The 21886-nt window shown below is 34.7% G+C and overlaps 1 protein-coding gene across 5 annotated transcripts in view; it reads right to left on the bottom strand.

Annotated features, from left to right (window-relative positions):
- Nucleotides 1-21886, bottom strand: part of LRP1B (LDL receptor related protein 1B) — a 587100-nt gene that overhangs the window by 193066 nt on the left and 372148 nt on the right. For all 5 annotated transcript variants that reach the window (XM_052675647.1, XM_052675649.1, XM_052675650.1 and 2 more), the window contains 6 exons: nt 15296-15518; nt 12894-13065; nt 10874-11017; nt 8638-8874; nt 3458-3638; nt 822-1041 (listed from right to left, as the gene is read on the bottom strand). In XM_052675647.1, coding sequence (XP_052531607.1) covers nt 822-1041; nt 3458-3638; nt 8638-8874; nt 10874-11017; nt 12894-13065; nt 15296-15518 — 1177 coding nt within the window. The remainder of the gene's footprint in view (nt 1-821; nt 1042-3457; nt 3639-8637; nt 8875-10873; nt 11018-12893; nt 13066-15295; nt 15519-21886) is intronic.

Genomic DNA, 21886 nt, shown 5'->3' with positions numbered 1-21886 from the left:
AAGAGTGTAATTATACAGAGATAAGTCCCAGGGAGAACCATACCTACAGTTAGTACTTTGAGATCTAAAGATCTGCATATCGGCCCTATGAAGGTCATCATAAAGAGGAAATAATGAGCAGAATGGAAATGAAGTCACAGATTTGTTAAAAAGTCTATATAGATGTAAATGGACTTAATGTCTATTCACGGTACAGCAAAAAATTCAGTTGGCAAGGCACTTAATTTCATGAAACAGATGCTATACCTCTCACAAATTATTCAATTCCAGACCATTTCAACTGTTTTCCATATGTTTCTAAAAATTAACACAGAACTTCCATAAAGATTGTATCTAGGTATTGCAGCCATTATCAAGCACTACAACAATTACTGACTGCATTTGTTGAGTGTTTCCTCTCTGCACAGGACCACAAATGTTCCAATGGGGTGCTGGGACTCACTGAAAGCAGATTACCCAGTGAAGTTAAATGAAAGCCTCACTCTGGCAGAGCCAAAAGAAAGTGATGTTTTGTTTTATTTTACTGTAAAGCTCCTTGTAGCTCAGTGAATCTATCAAAATGCAATTCATTCTCCCATGAGAAAAATAAATTAATAAAAAAAGAACTTTTGTGTCACTTTCTAAAGCAAAGATGAAAATTTTGATCTATATTATATTCTCCTCTAGGAGACTGCCAACATTGCTTGTTTCAGCAGAGATGACACTGGACATGCCGCAGGATACGCAGACTTTAAAAAGCTTGAACAGTATTTTTTAACATAACACAATAAAATCCAAAGAAAAAGCATGCCTGTGGCAAAGCAGCAGTATTTTTCTTTTACCTTTCTTTCAGTTCCATTCAAAAATATTCTTTCAATGTGATCATAATAGGCATCACACCAGTATAACACATTGGCATGATAGTCCAGAGTTAAACCATTCGGCCAAAGCATCTTTGATGTTACAAAAATCTGCCGACTGTAGCCATCCATCCATGCCTTCTCAATTCTTCCCACACTGTCATCTATTTCATCTTCTTCCCAGTCTGTCCAATACATCCAGCTATTAAATTACAGAAATGAACATTCAGATGCCATTTTAATCACGTGAATAATTCTATAGACTTTTTACAGAACTTTACAGAGCAATATTGTCTTTTCCACTTATTTGTCTTTTCTTTGCTGTTTTTAAGTCAATAGCAATAGAAACTTTCCATGTGTCCACTGAATGCTGACCCAATGTTTTTTTTTTCTTGATAGCGTATGAACTATATGAATGCCAAATGGACTTACATGATAAGTGAAATAATTGTTTCAAACCCTATTTAATCACACTGAAATTTTAACATAACATGGAATTTTAACATGGAATTTTGAACCAGCATTTTATTAACTTTGCCATAAAGTTCAAACTTCAACTGCTATTTTTTTGGCTAAGACTAATTTGCCTTTTTTTAACTGTGCCTAATATTTTCAAAAAGATAGAATACACAAATTAATCATAAGCTATCTTAATAGCTACAGAATAACTCTGAAGTCCTGTGTATCTCCCATTTCACATGAAACAAGTCAAATCACTGAAGAACTATTACAGTCTGTCTCTTCTAAAAACATTGAGAAATATAGATGACTAGAAAAAACATCAGAAAAGTATATGCTAAGTAATTTTATCATAGCTTTATGGCTTAAGTAACAGTAGTGTGAATAACTGACCCCTCACCAAAAAATAAATGTACGTATGTTACTCTAGAAAAAAGCAAGCATCACAGTAAGTCAAAAGTAGATAGCTCAGATTACTTCTTTCAGATACTGTCTACTGGACACTACAGATTATACCTTGTACTTTTTTTTTTTTTTTTACTTTTCTAATTGAACTATTTTTTCAAGTCCTGTAATTAAAATTCTCAAAATCACCACATTTCCAAAGGAAGGAAATGTGAGTAAAAAAAAAAACCAAACAGTCTTTGTGTCAAATCCTTTTCAAATAAAAGACAATCACGTAAACAATGTCAAACCCACTCATCAGAGATTGAAACCACTTCTAAGTCTAATGTGATCAGCATGCTTTTTATATAAGAATTTGGAAAAACAAATAGTTGTATCATCATATCCACATACCCAACATACACCACAGGTTTATGTAAATACGCTGTCCTTACTCGTTTACTCTGCTCCAAGCCACCATACAGAAGGTTTGTTGTTGTTTTTTTTTCTTCCCAATTCTTTCAATGTCTTTGCAAATACATACTAAGAACATCGACCAATTTTTGCTCTATGAGAATTAAAAACATTGCTGCGTGTTTAACTCAAACAATGTTCATTTTCATCGTAGAATAATAAAACCTGTGTACACCCTAAAGCTCAATTAAAGACACAGGTCACTACGTGATTTATTTTATTAGAATACAGAAATATGTTTTGCGGCTATTTACATGAGTGTTGAAGAGCAATTAATGAGCTTTTCTTTACCTTTTCACCTGTACTTATTGTTGTTATCATGTCATAAGCTAAAACATGCTTATAGTAACAGACGCTTACATTAATGTGCTTTAATTGTATCTCAAAATGCTTCCGCATTGGTTAACTCAAGACTAATATTTTCTAAACATAATTAAAATGCCATAATAAAAGCTATCCCTCAGGAAAGGCTTCGATAATAAGTGTAATCATGAAGGGCGAGTTATTTTATTAGAGAAGTGTTTTATATAATAGTCCTTTTCAGACAATACATCTTCATAAACTGTTTCCCGTGCCATGCATTTACTCAGCTGGAAAATTTAACTAAGTGATTGCAGGTATGGTTATGTTTTACGGTCTGATTTTACATTCTTATAATCTGACCTTAATTACTGTAGCCTGTCCACAGTTGCTTCCATTCTTTAAAGGACAAGTGCAAAAGTGAAAACCCGATAGCATAAATGCATTCTAGTACTAGAAAAACAGAAATCTATCCATTGACACTACAGTTTCCTGCTTAAATAGTCAGCCACTGAGAATTTAACAAGGAAATTGATCAGTGAATTTTTAGGTATACCACAACCATACCACTATAATATCATGTTCTTTTTATTATCTGTTCTACCACAACTCATGATATTAGTAATGAAAAAATCAGTTATTTATTTTAGTAAACTAATGTGTACAAGGATATGGTTTTAATTAACTTAAGAAATTGAGACTTACAAAGAGAAACAAAACGGAGCATTACAAAGTTCACCTAATATTAAAAATACATACAGGTCCTATACACTCAATTTGTTCAAGCAAAAGGTGAATCGCATTAAATTAACTTGACATCACTTCAACTGTATCTGAATATGCACATTCTTTTGAAAGCTGCAGGCAAGAATTCTTGACAGGAATTAAGAGATATAGACTACTGCAGAATTTTACATTGCCGTATGGTTTTAAAGTCCCATCCCAAGCAAAATTCCATGTACTCTGAACACATGAATTAAATAAAAAAGTCTACTTCATACCCATTGACTGGATCAACAACAATTCCTCTGGGGTGAGACATGTCTCCTTCTAGCAACGTTTTCCGACTCTGAGCAGCTTTTTCCAGTCTGGCTACAGCGATTGTTTTCCTGTGGCCATCGTTTGTCCAATAAAGATTATTTCCAATCCAGTCCACTGCTATGCCTTCTACATTATCAAGATCTGAAAGAGAAGGGAGATGCAGTAATAATGTTCAATGTTACACACTCATGTTTTAACGCTATCCATTGGTGTCAGCAATGAGAAATTTATTCTAAATACAATTGGATTAATTTCTTGACTTCTAAAAATATTTACTGAATTTCAACATTAAAGTTTACTGCCTCCTACCTGGGAGTTTTTTATTTTGCAGACGTTTTCTCTGGGAAAAACTCATCAGTGATATTGCTTTCAGAACCCAAACACCTTTACTAACTGTGGCTCTAATAAACTATTTCATTCTCCACAAGAAACCAGTGAAAGTCTCCAGGATGAATAGGAGCATACAGTACTTTTACTTACTAAAAGGTATGTAAATCACAATACACATAACAGCGCAGGATAGAAACCTTCAGTTTACTATAAAACATAGCATGTATTTTTGATGATACACTAAAATATGATGGTTTTATCCAATAAATGAAATATTGGGCTTTTTACACACTTGCATGCAATAAAAGCATCTATAAAAGGTACCACTACTATCTCAATAGCATTGCAACACGACAAGTGACTCCTCTTGTAACACGACAAGTGACAACCTCTCAATGGAACAATGTCTTTTAGTGCTTCGTAATGCCATCATATTCCCTACGAAGTCAGCAGAGCTACAATGCATTCAAACATTCTGCCCCTGCAACAAGTTTCATTTTTTTCCTAAATTTCATAATCTATTTCTTTCAGAAAACAGAAAAATGCATTAAAAATATAATATTGGGAGTACTGAGTATTAAGTCACAGATGGCTGCTATACACTAAAATTTGAAAATAACAGTTTCCTTAAAACAGATAATTCAGTAAGAATGTTTTCAATTTTTAAAAACAGAAAGCAAAATCAATCTTGTGGTTACTGACAGTTAGAGCAAAACAGCCATATGATAACTTTAAAGCTTTTTCCCTTATCAGTATTGCCTATCTGAATAAAATGGCAGTAGAGAAACAGCACAGATTAATGAAAAGAAATATAAAGATAAGGTTCTTTTTAATACGAGAGGAAGGAAATTCTTGTCAATATTATATAATGATATATAAAGTAATCGAGAAATGATCTTGCTCATCTTGAACAAGTAAACAAGGTTTAGAGTAGTAGGTCAGGATTAGAAATAAAAGGTTTTGTAGCTTCACCGTTCTACGGTCTGTAACTCCATGCGTGTAGTTGTTCTGTCATGCATATTCCTTATGTTAATTTAAACACTCATGGATGCGTATATGTACTTGAACTCTACCCCAGTGACCTGAACAGTAACAGATTTAAAGATATGTAGCATCTCCAGCTGCCATTTTTAATTAAGTAGTTTTTTGAATGAAAACCGAAACCTGATTATCTCTGTATTTGTTTTTTTTTTTCAAAAAAGAAACTATTTAACTGCAGTATGGTGAAAAAATTTTCTTCCGTTATAATTATTTCACTTTTTTTTGGCATTCATGTGTTGATATGTTCAGCTGTAGAAATTTGTAAAATCAATGTAATAGCAAATCATCTGTTGTTGATACCTTCTCTATTTTTTAATATAATATTTCAGCATTTTATGATTCAAAAGGTAAGAGAGAGATACAAAGGAACCAACAAAGTATCACGTAAATCATCTTTACATAAGAAAATGTACCTATATGTAGGAAACCCAAGGGATCTCCGCAAATTATTCTTAAGAACACACAGAGAAGACTAATATGAAGTCTGAAGATGGGGAGTGATTTGTTCAGAAGCTATTTTCATTTGTATTCTGTCTGACCTAGATATTTAAAATTGAACACGGTTCGTACATTTAAGAAAATCAGCTTTTTAATTCAAAGGTCTTAATTTGCCTTTTTGGGGGTAGACAATCTAGTCCAAATAGAGACTACATTAGTGACTGACTCATAAACCCCTGCAATGGAAGAAAGTTCAGTAAAGATGGGCAAGGGCGATGTGCCCCTGAAGTTTAGAAAATAACGTAAGATGAGACTGACCCACAGCTGCTGCAAAGAAGAGAATTTATCTATACACAAAGGGGAGCAGAGAACTGACTTTGTTTTAGATAAACATCTATCAAGAGTTGAATAGTTCATTAAAAGAGAGTGAAAGTCTCTCTCAGTTAGCCAAATACAGCTCAGATAAACACAGAGTATAAGAACTAATTGAAATTCACTTTTGTTTAACTATCTAAAAGCTTTGAATACATTCTTTACTTTTACTGTGGGTTGTTCTGCCACTCTAGCTAAACAAAATTGATTTTACTATTCTGAGCCAACTTTCTACAGGAAAGCCCTTTACACTTAAAAAGAATGAAGTAAAACAAAGGCCATTTTTTATCATTGTTCACTTGACAACTGGAAAATTAACATTTGTAATTCAAACCAGAATTTTATAGTCAACGGTAGTATGTGGGCTCCATACATATGGAATAGGCATGTAAGGTATTTAAAAGCTTATATTTCTAAAGACAACATATTTAAAACTAATGTGGCAAATTGTAAGATATTATAAGCACAGCACGTAATTGGGTACACAATGGCCTAGGTCCATCAATGTCCATCAAATCCTGTACCCTAGCATGGTCTAAAATAAAAGACATATGTAAAGTGATTTGGAAAAGTACGAATAGTTACTCTTCCATATACCAACCAGCTAGATAGATCTCCAACACAGATACATAGACTTACCTTATTCTTACTTCAACACAACGCTAACCCTTGTAAACATTAGCAAGGATGGGAAAGCGAATAACAAAGAACTCTAAGGCCCACACAATATCAGTGGGGTAAAGAAATGCTTTAAAAAACAAAGAGAAAGAACGAGTTCATCCATATGGTATTCCAACTGAATAATAATTCAATCAGTTAAAAAAAAAAAATCTGCTTTGTTCCATTTATCAACATAAAAAAAAAATTGATTTCAAAATAAATTTGAAGATTTAATTATAGCATTTTCTGTTGCTGATGAAAGTACACCTCTTTTGCAGTTGTGCTGCCAACTCTAGGATTGGCTTTGCTGTGAGCTGTCAAACAGTTATCAATACTACACAGCAGTTTATTTTCCAAAGTGAAGAATAGGAAATCACAGCTGAAACTATATGGGAAATCAAACTCCAGCAGCGTTAGGTGCTCAGCATTCTCAACTGATAGTCAACAGCTCGTAGGATCAGGCTCTCATGTAGGCAAACCATAATTATCTGAGTTACAGTGTTGTTCAAGCTAGCATATCTGTTCTTGCAAAACCTGATAGTCACAAAAAATGACAACTTCTAATCTGAGAAGTGACACCTACCGCAGATAGAGCTCCTTAGCAGCATGCTGTTCCCAGCAAATATTAAACCACCTACTGACACACCTGATTTTCTCTAGTAGCTTTCCACCAGAGAACGATTTAATCTATCCCTGCTGAGTTCTTGAGAGCTGACAAGAATAAAAGCTGAGGTGATATGGCTGGAGGCCATATTAATTTTTTACATCATGAAACATACATTAACAAGTATTTTTTAAACATACTTTGAAGTTATAACTTCTCCAAGTTCTAACTAACAAGCTAAATTCCTAGGAAAGGAGTGGGAGGGGGAGAATGACAATGATTATTTTTATTCATTTTAAGTATTAGGGATACCAATAATACACGATCAAACAATCCATAACTCCTCAGAGTACTTGGGCATTTTGTTATGTTGTATTTATAAAACAACAAAAATTATAATTAAACATTACTTAGGAGAAGTTGCTGATGTATGCATATATATCTATATTTTTTTCATGCTTGCATGTTTGACCAAGCTTAACTCGTCTGACACTTCCCAGCAAGGATGCTTTTTTTGCATTACCTTACAATGTTTAAGTCTATATACTATTCATTGCCTTCCTGTACTCTGCATTTGGATTACTTTGCTGTAAAATGAAATGTGCATATTTTGGTTAAAGACTTTCAGCAGTAGAAGTGGAGCTTCTGTGATGCGTGTTATATATTTCCCCATTCACAGTGAACTGAAATACACAATTGGCAGCTGAGCATTCATAATTTGCTTAGACACCCATCCCTTATTAAGCAATCACCAAGCTTCTTATGGCTACTAGTGAAAGAACCTATATGCACGCTGAGGTCTGTAGAGATCTTATACCAAAGAAAAAGACAACAATTTCACTGTAAATGGAAGCTAACTTCTCTGAGATAGCTGGATTAAAACGTAGGTTATGAATCATGAGGAAAGGCAACCCCTGCATTAAAGCAGTTGGGTTTTGTCTTTTTTTTCCCCTTCTTGACTACTAGGAAACAATTACTGTAGGTAATTGTAGGTAACCTTCAACTGAGGTAAAGAACTACTGAAGCAGTATTTCATTAAATAGTTCTATGAAAGGAAAAGGTGAGTTGACAGATCAGAGCTTTAGTTAGTAAAAGAGCATTTAATACAAAGAGATGGAATGCTTGGCCAATGAGAATCCATACAATGTGGTGGGAGGCATGGAAAGTAGAGAAGTGCTGATATTTTTTCTAATTCCTATAATACATGGTAAAAAATATCTTTGCATTCTCAAAAACTGCTTAGGTTTTCCTACTGCTTCTCCAGGCAGGAGGGAAAATGCATCAGAGAAAACAATCCTAATCACCCTAATTATTATTATTATTACTATTGCTAGTGATTCTGCAGTACAAAAAGTCTTCCTCTGCCAACCTACTTGAACAGACTCCAGAAACCACACTGTGATTCAGGCTGTAGAGAAAAGTCTCATAACATTCTTAAGGATATGGGATAATTCAGTGAACTGTTACATTATGGATTCATCACATCAAGTGAAAGAATATAGTGGAGATAAAGAGTTACTCAGTGGCAAGTTATAGGCTAAGCAGTCGCCAAACAGCATCTCTGCACTTAGAAAAAAATAAATAGGAAGTTGTAAGAAAAAAAAATATAAGTCCAAGTTTGTACAAGGTCAAGTTTGGGTCTGCTTTCAAAGGGTAGATTACATAAAGTTTTAAATCTTCTGTTAACATTCCTACCATCTTTGAGGATTGTTTCTCTCTCTGTGCCATCAATTTTCTGCCGACCAATTAGGAAACTGGTAGTATCAGCAAAGTAAATGTAATTGGTTTCTGCATGGAAATCCAGAGCACGAGGATTGACTAAGTTCTCTATAGGGATCATGTATTCATCAGATACTTTGGTATTCAGGTCCATTCCTCGTATTATTCCTGGGCGTCCCTTCCCGTAAAAAAGAAACAATTCATTCTTTGGTCCTGCAAAAGAAAGATTACAAACATAAACAAGTGATGTTGCCTAATCTTCTTTACAGTGAATAGAGTCACTGTTTAATTAACTGGCACAATTAGTAGGGGAGCAGAAGCATTATTCAATACCAAAAATTAAACTTTCATATATTCCAAAGGTATCTAAACTCAAGAAATCTAGCTAATTACATTACCTTCATTAAAATACAAATTACTTTGGTGAACTGCTTACATTTAATTATTTCTCTTCTGTAAAAGTTCAGACCGAAAAGAAATGCTAGATCACAGAATAACCTTACATCTAATGTGAAATGCACATATATAGCATTGCAGACATTTAATTTTACAATTCATTAGGATCTATCCAGGTAATGTAGACCATGAATGAAGAAATCATTAGATCTAAAACGACTGTAAACTTCAGCAAATACAGAACACCATTTTATCTTTTTTCACCTGAAGTTTCTCAGAAGCAAGCAAAAGCTTATAGCAAATTACTTTCAAATGAAAGAAAGAATACAACAGATTGACATACTGATTTCTTTCATGCTGAGAAACAAAACACGGATATCTGTATTTCCTTCTCAAGAGATTTTTACAGTTTCATTAAATAGCTTAATTACAAATAACTGAGATGTACTAACAATATACTTTATGCTATAAATATCCTTAGATACTTCATTCTATAAATAGACCTCTTAAAATTCTCAAATTATTTTTCCTCAATGCTTCTTTACGTGCATTGGAGTTGCTAGTGAAAACAGTGACAAATTCATGTTCAAATGCATTATCTTCCAGCATTTATCAATGGATTCAGTTGCATGCCTTTCACCTGAAATATATCATTTGATTAAAAAAAAAAAAAAAAAAGAACAAAAATAGAATTACAGAATGATTTAAATTGGAAGGGACCTTAAGAGCCATTTAATTCCAACTCCCTGCCGTTAGCACAGATGCTTCCCACTTCACCAGGTTGCCCAAAGCCCCCAATCCTGGATGCTCGATGAAGCTTTTCTGAGCAGGCTAATCTCTCACTGTCCTCATAATAAAGAATGTCTTCCTTATATCTAACCTTTTGTTGTCCTATCACACATGTCCTCACAGTAAGTGTTTCTACATCTTTCTTATGTATTGGAAGGCTGCAGCGAGGTCTCCTTGGAGCCTTTTCTTCTCCTGGCTGAACAAGCCCAGCTCCCTTCATCCTTCATAGGAGAGGTGCTCTAACCCTTCACAACCCCTCTAGCCTCCTTCCAATCCTCAACAGAGTACTCCAAATAGAGCCTCATGAGGAAAGAGCAGAGGAGGACAATAATCTCTCTCACCCTACTGACTAGTCCTGGTTTGATCCAGCCCAGGATGCTGTTGGCCTTTTGGGCTGCAAAGCATACACTGCTAACTCAGAGTGAACTTTTCATCTACCAGAACCCCCAAGTTCTTCTCTGTAGGGCTGTGAGTCCAACTTCTCAAATCTGTCCATGTCCTTCTGTATGGCACCCCATCCTTCTGTCACATCAGCCATGCGTTTGTGGCAGATATAACCACAGTTACACACATCAATTCTCCTGCTGCAAAGTATTATCAGATGAAACTTGCTTGTCTTGTTTACATGAAGAGTCCATTTCTAAATATTAAGATGATTGTGTGGGTAGAAATGGATAATAACTGAAAGTATTAAACAGCATAGCAGCCCTCATGTATTGTCAGAATGCATAGTATATAGAAAAAACAGTAAAATTGACTAACATAGCTAATGATGATTTTTAGAACTCTTTAAACAGCATCCCATGCCTAAATTGTCACTTGTGTGAACTGATCCTAGTCAAGTAAAATCATTTTAAGTGAATAAAAGGAATATATGAATAAAGCATCAGGTAAATATGTTACAAAACAACATTACCTGAAAACAGACCATGTGATTTCTTTTGCTATTGATTACATGTTAGATAGCATGCAGAGCTAAGCCTTGAAATATTAGCAGCTGGCAAGCTCTCTGATTTTTATTACATACTTTTGCATGACCTGCCATCACTTCCCAAGATGAAGCCAGTCCTGCAGCGACAAGTCCGTGTTTTGTAGCTGCTGCTGAGCAGACAGATGTGTGAACATCCCCCTGGCATTCCATATGGGTCCACCTCACATGCATGGCTTCTGACTGCAGAGAGTGAAAAACAGCACGATTGAAATCCATTTGAAGTAGGATAATTATATGCTTCAGTGTGTAGAAAGTTTAGACATGAAAAAAAAAAAAAAAAAAGGAATTTTCATCACAATCTTTCCCAAAATATAACAAGGTGATTTTAAAGATAATATTCAAGACAGACAAATTGGCATATCCAAAGGATCATCTTGTGGCTATCAACTCTAGGAGGTTATTGCTTTAATGAGATTCTGAAGTTATTTGCCAGGCAGCAATCTCCTGAGATAGCCAGATTTCTTTCCCTTTATTTTTGTTCAATTTATTTTATTGGTGAGTTTTGTTTTCTTTTTTTTGTTTTGAGAGCTGTCCCACCCCAGGTCACTATTTGTTCAACACTATTAGAAAGCATCTTTCTGTGGAAGACATCTATGCAGAAGCTAAAGAACAAGACAAGCCTTGTAGCACTTTTCCTGCACTTGAACTGCTGAAGAATTTAAAGAATTCCTTTCCCTTGATATAGTTTTAAATGCATAGCTCTAAATTAGCAGAATAGCTTGTCAAGTTAACTTTTTAAATTTTTTAAAGGTAATTCTGATCAGAAGACAAGATCTATCCTTTTACCTTACACTGGCCTACAACTGAACAACAGTATTTTAGCTCTTCTACTTCCCTTCAAGCTTTTTAGTTCTTCCGTAAAAGTAATCCAGAGGTTTAAGGTCGATATTGTTAGAGGTATACAGAATTTCCACCAAGTTCAGACAACCTTTCCAGCAAATCTTGAAAAGCAACGAACATGCCCATTCAAAACAAAAGAAGCTGCAGAGTGAACAAAGGGCAGGAGGAACAGAGTAATTAGAGGAGGCAACACGAGATTACACTGTGCTCACATGTCTCCAATGTTCAAACTGAGTCCCTCAGGGATACGCAAGGGGGACTACAGTGAGGAGAAAGTCTTTGCTGCCTCTATCAGACACTAACATCTGCAAACCAGTGCCTTCAGCAATACAGTAAAATTAGTTCATCCAAACTCCACTGGCTTAGAGATTTTTATTTTTTTTTGAAACTTCTCTCAGAGCAGCCAGTGTGTTTAATAACATTGACATTTATCACCAGAATTGATGTGTTAGCTTTTTATAACCAGCAATCATCAAGAGGATTCTAGATTTTATTGCTAGAATCATATCGAAATATGTTAATTGATAAAATATCACTGTAAGCATTTTGGATCTTGTTATCCTATAAATCATACTGATGTTCTGAGCGCAGAAAAAATAGGTGACTGGATCCACAATTCAAGTCATACTGGACATCTGAAATTGATATTTTAACAAAAATTCTGAGTATTTAGAAGTTTCTAATTCCAGAATCAAATGGAGATTGAAGGCCAAAGATGGCATTTATTCAAGCAAGGGAAAAGTGAGTACCAATTCCCCCACTGGGCTGGCAGTTCAGCAGTCTAGCTGCCCAACTTCCATTCATTTTGGCAACCTCAAAGACTGACGGAAGGAATTGTGAGTCCCTCCAGGTTTGTACTCTGTGTCAAAAGCAGATCCAGAGAAAATCTCCAAGGTCTGAGACCCAAGCAGGTGGGTGGTATTGGACACCTAACAACTGTGAGAGTGTTAAATCCCCAAAAGGCTGTATGTATGAAGTCAGAGAGCTTGCAAAGCAGAGCTCATTGGCAGCTCTCCAAGTTGAATGCTCAGGAATCAGTTGTAGGAGCTCAGGGAAGCAAGAAAACTGGCAGTGAAAGACACAGGAATCTAGGCAGATGAAGTTGTAAAAAATTTTGTAACAGTGATAAGTTTTAACTGCATATTTCTATAAGAATGCTTCCTTGAAAACATACCCAACTGATAACCGGTTTTAGAATGAGGAATTTTCATCTCACCTGATGTTTGAGTTCTTTTCTGGTACACACGGATCTCCTTTGCATTTTCAAGTCTGGTAAGGGACCGAGCATCAGTGCCATTATATCTGTTTATTTGCCAAATACTGAAGTTACCTGAATTAACTGCATATAAGTAGTTTTCAAATACTGTCAAACCACAGAGATGCCTAACCTGGAAAAGAGATGAAAACAATCAATATTTTAACTGAATATTTAACTGATTATCAGTGAAATAATGCAAACTACATCACAAACCTAGTTCATATGTTTGTAATCATAGAACTGAGTTGAAAGGGACCTTTACAGGTCACTCAGTCCAGTTCCGATGCAAATGAACAGAGATGTATAAAACTTTTCTAACCTTAAACAAACAGGGAAAAAAATGCAAAATATTTACCACAAACCCATTCATTTATTCTTAAAATGCCATGGGTTCTCCATCTTTTCAATTAAAAACTCTTGCACGTTATCTTAAATGCAACATAATACATTAGCATTAGCTAATGTTAATTAAAAATTAGTAACCATCATTAACATTAGCTAACATTAACTAATAAAATTAGTAAATACAGATAGTTTACAGGTTGATTACATGTATTTTTTTCCACTGTGACATAATGAAAGCAATGTCACCAGAGCAAGATATTACCACTGAATACGTTTTATTTATTTTTTTTTTAAAGTAACTAACTATAATGGTGCTCCTTTTGTGTTCTACCTTTGAATAACCTTTGAATGTGCCTATGGTCATACAGTACTGCTTGCTTAACCACAAGCAAGCTCTATTTTATTCATTTCTAATGTGTACAACTACACTGATTGAAAGTTACTTAAATACAGTTGGTTAATTAGCCAATGACAGCTCAAACATGATGTGTTTAATTATACAGAGGTTGTGCTTGATGTATGGATTTAGAAAATCCAAAACTGAGCAATTTTGAAAGCTGAGCAAGCTAAAGAGAATTTGTTGGCAAGTGTTCAGACATTTACAGGCTGAAATTCTTACTAGTGTAATCAATAAATTATTCACCACAGAGTATTTACTCAGCTCATTTACTCAGAAATTCAGACACACTCCACAAACCAAAACTAAAGATGATCCAAAAGCTGCCGTGCATCAAATATTTCAGTGGTTCCTGAAAACTATCTCAAGTTGACCAAATTTTCCATCATTTTCTGCTTTTAAGCAGTTAAAAATTAAATTAATAAATAAAATCAATGGCAGTATTTCACTAAGACCCAATAGGAATTCAATCCAACTATAGTAAAACCATAAACGGAAAAGAAAATAGTCTTGATAATAATGATGAATCTGTACCAAATTTCTGGATTCTCCTCTGCATTAAAATTCTTTCTTCCCCGTTACCATTAGTACAAAGTTTAAAGCTTTATTATTTTAACTTCCATAAGAAAATTGGAATATTTACAATTTTAACAGTGTGACTCTTTTTATAATACAGAGTATAAAATCTTAGTTATTTTGGTAGTTTTTTCTTCCACAGATTTTCTGCTACCTCACGCATGAATGGAAATGTTGTTTGTTACAAAGAATAGCCCTTTGAAAGCCACACAGACTATCGATCAAAAAGCCTGTATCATTTGGAAACCACGACTTCTGCTATGCTTGTACTTAGGAAATAAACTTTTAATCTCTGAAATTTGTTGAGAATATTTTGCTGGCTACGTTAACAATTTGTCATTTGGTGATTGAGCAAAGAAGCACAGCAGAACAAGAAAAATACTTGTTCTATGTGCACATCCTGCACACCCTGTTTAACCTCAAGCAGAAACATGTATCCAAGGTATCCACACCAGTCCCTATAGTCTGACTAGCAACCAATAATGGTTTGATCAGTGCAAATTTTCCTTTGATTTTCATGAGCCTTGCAATTGTGTAGAACTGCTAACTATTATTCTGCTCTCCAAACTGAAACGACAGCTTGATATAGTCCTGCTCAAAAGCTTCCAGACTCCGTGTTTGTATTTATGACGCTGAACATCTGGATCAATTAAGAAGAAAACATCACTACCATCCACAAAATATGATTTAAGGTCACTTTCATTGGTTTGAACAGGTGAATAACTTCTGCTGTTCTTCTGTTTCTTTAACATTCCTCCACCAGTTAATCTTCCCTTCCTGAATTGATAATATGTCCTTTAGTAATTTATTGCCTGGTATCTTCCCATTGCTCCATATTTTCCCTCCTAAAGTCTTCTACAATGGGAACTGAGACTTAAATGGTGTGTTGTTGAAGAAGAACTACAAGGAAGTTCATAGGTTGCAAAATGTGGCTAAACTGCAAATAAAACAAAACATGCAGTGGATCTTTTAAAGTTTATTGACATTATACATGTTTGTATATTGATATTATTACATTTTCCTACATTTTTCAAATACCTACTTGTCTCCCTTTTATGACTGTATGCCTCTTTCTCCCTTCATAGTCAACAACTTCCACATTATCCAGATAAATGTCAACCCAGTACACATATTTATTGATGAGGTCTAGTGCAAGAGCAGTTGGCTGTTCAATTTTAGAGTCTACTATCCATGTTCTGTTCATTCCATCCATGTCACATCTCTCAACCTTGGCAACATTCCCATAGTCTGTAAAGAAAAGCTTTCTGTGGAAAGAAAATAAGATGTTTGAGTTTCAAAAGGTGCAAGCATAGCACAAAGTTCCCAGTGGCTCTGTGCAAAGCAGGATTTCATTCCTTGTCATTTGAGAGACTAAATTTATTAATAGTCAACAGTGATTAACAAAGAACTTCACCATATCTTCTAAGAAATCCACAGCTACATATTTTCTTTAAGTAGAATATACAGAAACATACATAAATGAGCATGAATGCATTTCATTATACCTCATATAGATCCTTGATGGAATAATCATTTTGTGTTGTGTTGGTTTGCTTGTTTTTGTGGTCAGTGTATACATGTATAGAGACTATAATGAAATCTTAAATATATCCACACAATCACTATTAAAAAAAGGCAAAGTAATTACAAATACTAAAGAGTGACAAATCCAGGAAGCACTTAGATGGTTTGGAGAACAATTCATTACATATAAGGTAAAGCAAATACGGTGATTCATAATATCACGTTTATGAAAATGTGTTTCTAAAGAAGATGTACAATGCATCATTGTAGTGCATTTATAACATCTTCAGAGGCTGACTGGCACAGGACTACCAATTGAAAAAAAGTCTTTAAAAGATTTCCAGAAATTCAATGAGTCACTTCATCGAAGAATAAAGGGAAATTATTGAAGACTTAAAATTGCTACTAAATCTTCTCAACTCAAGCGATGATTAGTATTCAGTGGATTTACTAAACAATTCTGATTAACTTGACAATATTATAACAAGATTAACTATTTGTGAGATTAAATCACATTTGCAAGCAAAGACCACCTTGCCATGACTTTAACATATTATAACAAATAATGCAATTCCAGACTCAACGCTACTAAAACTACCTTGAGAATCAGGATTTCATTTTGCAAATGAAGTGAATTATGTCCTCAATTATTACCATTACTGGTAATAACCCTACATCAACAGTACAAAAAAACTGATATATGCTCATGTTGAAGAACGGTAATTTATAGCCCTGTAACCTATTACAGAAATTCAGCATTCAGAAATATTAGGCTAGAAAGAATACATGATTGCTGTGTAGCGAAATAAGAACCACATCATTCACTATTACCATATTTAGAATGAATTATTATTTATTTAATGTAGACAAAGAGTATTTCATAGGAAAAAAAAATATTAGAACATCAGCCAAAACATTGACGGCATAAGAATTATTGGCAGCATAGATAGAGTAGCTGTAAAATGCTAAAAAGAATTGATCACAGAATCATAAAACAGGGCTTGAGGAGAATTTGAAAGGTCATATAGTCCATCATCAGGTCATAAAGGCAGAGTAAACTTAACCTAACATATTACTGAGGGATAACTCCATTCCTGACAGAGAATCTGATTAATCAAAATCATTCTGAATTCCTGTCTTGTCCTTCATTGTAATTCCATACCACAGCTGCACTTTTAGAACATTTAAAAAAACCCACACACTTAACATTTAAATTCATTTAATCAAAATGTGCATGCTACAGATGATATGCAAAGCAAAAATTATGTCTGCAAAGCGAATGTTTTGTTTGGAATGAAAACAGCCAAATAAATTAATGAGAATGTATGTGTGTGTGTATTTAATCAGCAGTAATAAGTCTAACAGCTATTACATTTAAAATAAGTTAGAACATTGGATGTTGAAAATTTGAAGGGATCATATTTAAATTTATAATAGAAATTTATATTTTAAGATTCAGTTATTCAAATCAAAGCTCATTTTGCAATCGCAGAAGTTGTGCTGTTGCTGTGATCAAGCACACATGTACCTAGTATATTTATGCACATACATATAAACACACGTGTATGTTTATATAGGTCCTCATGCACACATACACAGAGGAGCTACAAAGACCCAAAGTTTGACTTCAGGCTGATTCTACTTGTTTGCTTAGCAAACATCATTCCTACATAAGATTGGTATAAGAAAAGACTAATATACAAAGTTAGAAATGATAATTACCTTCTACAATTATATTCACTTGCACGATTAGGAAAAAACTTTTACAAGTAAGTAACAAATGGGTACAGAAAAAAACAGCTAATTTAAATAGTTTTTCCCAGCTTTCAGGAATGGGGAAGGTATTTCTTTGCTTCCTAAATATCTGATTTCTATTAACATCATTTGTGCTAAGGAAAAATGTCTCCTGCGTAAATAACATACACATTTTTAATTTTGAAAAATAATTATTCTTCTCCTGAAGACTGACAATATCATTAACTTTTAACGTAGAGGCAATAGACACAGCAAGAAAGTAATCACCTGTTGCCACATGATCAAAGCATAATGAAAGTTAGGAAGTCAGGAAAATTAGATGCTTTACCATCTAAATCTGAAATGCAAGTCTGCATTAAAATACTAACGGATTTTTATAGCAAGGCTTAGATCAGAATTGCATTTCTAACACATGAAGCTGACCCACGGTTACACTATTTTTTCCTTTGCCTTTGGAGTTCTCAAGGATACATGGGTATTAATTTCAACTTAAGACTAATTCTGAAGATCACAAATGAGGCTAGATTTGCCTTCTCATTTTCTGCAGAGGATGATGAAATCTTTATCAATTCACAGAGCTGTTTCAGCACAAATACTTACCATTTGCATTTCCCCGTACAATCCATGTACTATGCATTAGTACTGACCATGAGGTACAGCTCATTCCATGAGGGGCAAGGAGATCTGTGTTCATTACAGCCTTTATTTTCTGAGACTATCAATGAGGATGCTAGCTGGGGCAGATACAAAACTGCAAAATCTTTGGCATTAAATGGATTTTTTTTTTTTTTTTTAGGCATGCTATTCTTTGGAGAGCTACAGACTTCACGCACAGAAAATTTGAATAATTTCCTAGCTCTTTAAAACTCTAAAAAACACATATTCTGTCAACTTTTATTTAATACCAAGATGGGAGATCTTCTTCAAGTATAGGTGCTTTGCAGGCACCAGATACTAACTGTCTTTCAAACTTGTTAGACTCATTATTTAGTTGTTTTGTCCCAGTGCTCACTCCAAGAGGCTCTGGCAGAATGGCTTATTCTAATGTTTATGAAACACAGAATCACCCAGGTTGGAAAAGATCTCTAAGATCATCCACTCCAACCATCCACTTATCACCAACATTTCCCGCTAAACCATGTTCCTCAGTACAACATCTAAACATTTCCTGAACACCTCCAGGAATCCACCACCCCCCTGGGCAGCTAATAACCACTCCAAAAAACAGTGAAGATTTCTCATGACTACATCACAATTTACTAATTTCTACAGCACACTATGGCTTCACCAGTTTTAATTTCGCCTGTTTTCCTTTCTAAATGTATTTCCTGATGGCAAGCACAATTTTCCACTGTCCACTGAGCAGCTAGAGCTAAGCAAATAAAGTCAATCTTCTCATCTCATCAGACAGGTTCTTCATGACAACCTTCTTTGCAGTTATACAAGTTTTAGGTCAAGTTATTGACCACAGCATGGTCAGCACTGGATACATTGCTCCAGAGGAAAGCTCACTGGTATCTGTACAAAGTCATTGTAACTTCCCTGCATCTGATGGAGATTCATCCATCACTAAATGGCATTTGCTATTTTCACAGCTCTATTACACTGCTGATTTACGGCCATCCTATCACCAGCTATTACACGAATCTTCCTCCCTCTGCTGATTTCCCAGTTCTTAGCTTACTTTCTCCAGGCTATGAAACGCAATGCATTCCATAACTGAACAGTAAGTCTGAAAAACTGATGGTTGGATTTTTCCAGCCAAGAGTTTGGTTTCAGATAGGAAAGCATAGGAATTATTTCCTCATCTGACCAGTAACATCCTTGTAATAATTCAATATCCTTAAAATGAAAACAAATGAAAACAGCAACAAAGCCACATTACAAATAAAACTTAAGCTTAATTAAGAATGCCACATGAGACAACAGCGAGCTTCCCAGTTCCAATACTAGTAGTCACAGACTCATCTCTTCTCTACCATTACTCTCCATGTTCCCAACTAGCTACGCGGGCCTCGAAAGACCTGCTGCTCTCTTCTGACAGAAGATATCTGTCCTCAATAGAAATTTCCTTTCAGACCCAGATAGTTACTTAGTTCAGCTGTAAAACGTTATATGCCTCCCTTACCATCCTTGTGTTCAGTTTTTGTTCTCCCGTTGGCTTCTCTTTATTGCTTACTTCTGTTTTCCAAGCTTTCAGTCACAACATTCATAATCCACCCATCTAATTAGCGTTGGAAGAAATGAGTTCTCCTTGCAAAGCTACATTTGGCCCGGCAGATGAGTGAAATCTATTATATTCTTATGCATCTAAGAAACCAAATAATGTGTAGCACAATCAGACAATTCTCAGGGGACAAAGTTTCACAATTCCACAACTCTTTTGGCAAAAAATAAAACTACTAATAAAAAAGAACAATACTACATGGTATAATGAAAAAATGGCTATTTTTTCCCTGGCAAATACAACTCTGCTTTACAGTTGACCACATTTATACGTAGTATTATTATTTTTCACTCATTATTCTCCTCAATTTTTAATTATTCTTTGTAATAGGAAAGAGATACACATAATCATGCCCAGAAGCTCACACATCTCGTTGCCAGGCCCCAGACTCTAAACTGTTCACTGGATAACTTGAAGCCAGCCTGCTTCCAGTACTCATTGCTCCCCTAGCTCCCAAGCTGGCTCTTACACCTTCAATTGATCTTTGGAAGACAAACATGTTATTGAGCCTCTTATGAGGAAAACAAAGCACAATTTCAGAATTGCTTAGACAGGACAGATGTACTGAAAAACTATCAGGTATCTGTAGTATGCTGTGGTTTAAAACCAAATGAAAGAATGGAGAATAAACATAATTTAGTACAGTATATATACAGAAAGGTTGCTTTCTTAGACATTGCTACTGTGGTAGCAATCCACAGTATGATGTGGACGACCACAGCCATCCAGATTAAAGGAAAAGCATCAATGGCACGATTCAAGAGGAGGCAAGAGTAGAAAATGCAGTATTCAGATTTCAGAAATTACATTGAAAGGATCACTACCAAGATAGAGAACTATTCAGGATATCCTGATGGTATAGGTAGAAATCTTGTTTAATGGAAAAAGAAGTAAACATATGCTTTGGTGTGTATGAGTGATGCCAAGGTAGAAGCTTTCTTCTAATTCAGAGAACAGATTATAGTGTGGGAAAAATTCAGAACTGATGTTGTAGAAATGGGATGAAAATTAATAACAAAATAAGTATTTAAATAAGCATTTAAATTATTAAGTATTTAATAAGTATTTTAAAAAACTGCTTAAGAATTAATGAGAATACCTTTGACATTGAGTGGAAGCAGCCAGATACACTACAGCACACAGTATAAATACAGCAAGATAAACTATATAATTGAACTTACACATTGGCTATATATAATTAAATATGTAATAACTGAAATCATACGAATCATGACAAAACAAGCAACTTTCTTTGGAGGAGATGAAAAACAGCTAATAAATTAAGAGTGCCTGAAAGCATCTATGGGATGGTCCACTCATACACAAACTTTGTAGTGTCAGCCTATTTACTGAATTATCAGCAGAGGACAGATATGAAATCTTGTATCTGATTTCTACTGCATTTAATCTAAATGAAGATTATTTGATATAATTTAAATTGCATTTAATTAATAGTATGTCTTATAGCATGGTCCAGGAACATTTTCCTCTCTGTTAATATTTCAATTGATTTCTGAGTTCAGTAGTTTTCTTTCCCTACACATGAAGCAAAATAAGTCAACCACACTGATTTAACACATTTTTGGTGGTAAACTGGCCATGACCCTTAGCATACCAGACACATTAAGGTACTTGGGGAATATGATTTGGCCATAAGCTAGATGATCTTTATAGTCTTTTTAAACCCCAGGCCATTCTGTGATTCTATGATACACAATATTTAAAACAGCTGTGACATATGGGACAAAAGGTCCTTCCCCCCTAAGATAGGAAGGCAAGACACTTTGCTTTGGGGTCTTTTCCCTCCCACCTTTCCTTCTAGCACAATATAGCATCCATCATGATAACAATAACTTCCCCTTGAAAATTATTGGTGTATTAGATGGGCTAAAAACCAGAAGGCTCTCTAGAGATATGTTTTAACTTCATAGCTGTTTTAGGAAGGAAGTGATGGAAGCGATAGGTGAATGTTTCAAAGGCTTTATAGTAGTGAAATTTCATTAGAGCTCCTCTGTGATTTCTGTAACGTAAGGGTGGACATATGTTGAAAATGTTCCCAATATTCTAAACTCCTGGTAATGAGTGAAAATTATAAAATAATAAAATGATATTTTCTCATTGAGAACT

This window comes from Tympanuchus pallidicinctus, unplaced genomic scaffold (assembly GCF_026119805.1).
Source record: "Tympanuchus pallidicinctus isolate F22 unplaced genomic scaffold, pur_lepc_1.0 scaffold15, whole genome shotgun sequence".
NCBI lineage: Eukaryota > Metazoa > Chordata > Aves > Galliformes > Phasianidae > Tympanuchus > Tympanuchus pallidicinctus.
This window is presented reverse-complemented; position numbering and strand designations above follow the sequence as displayed.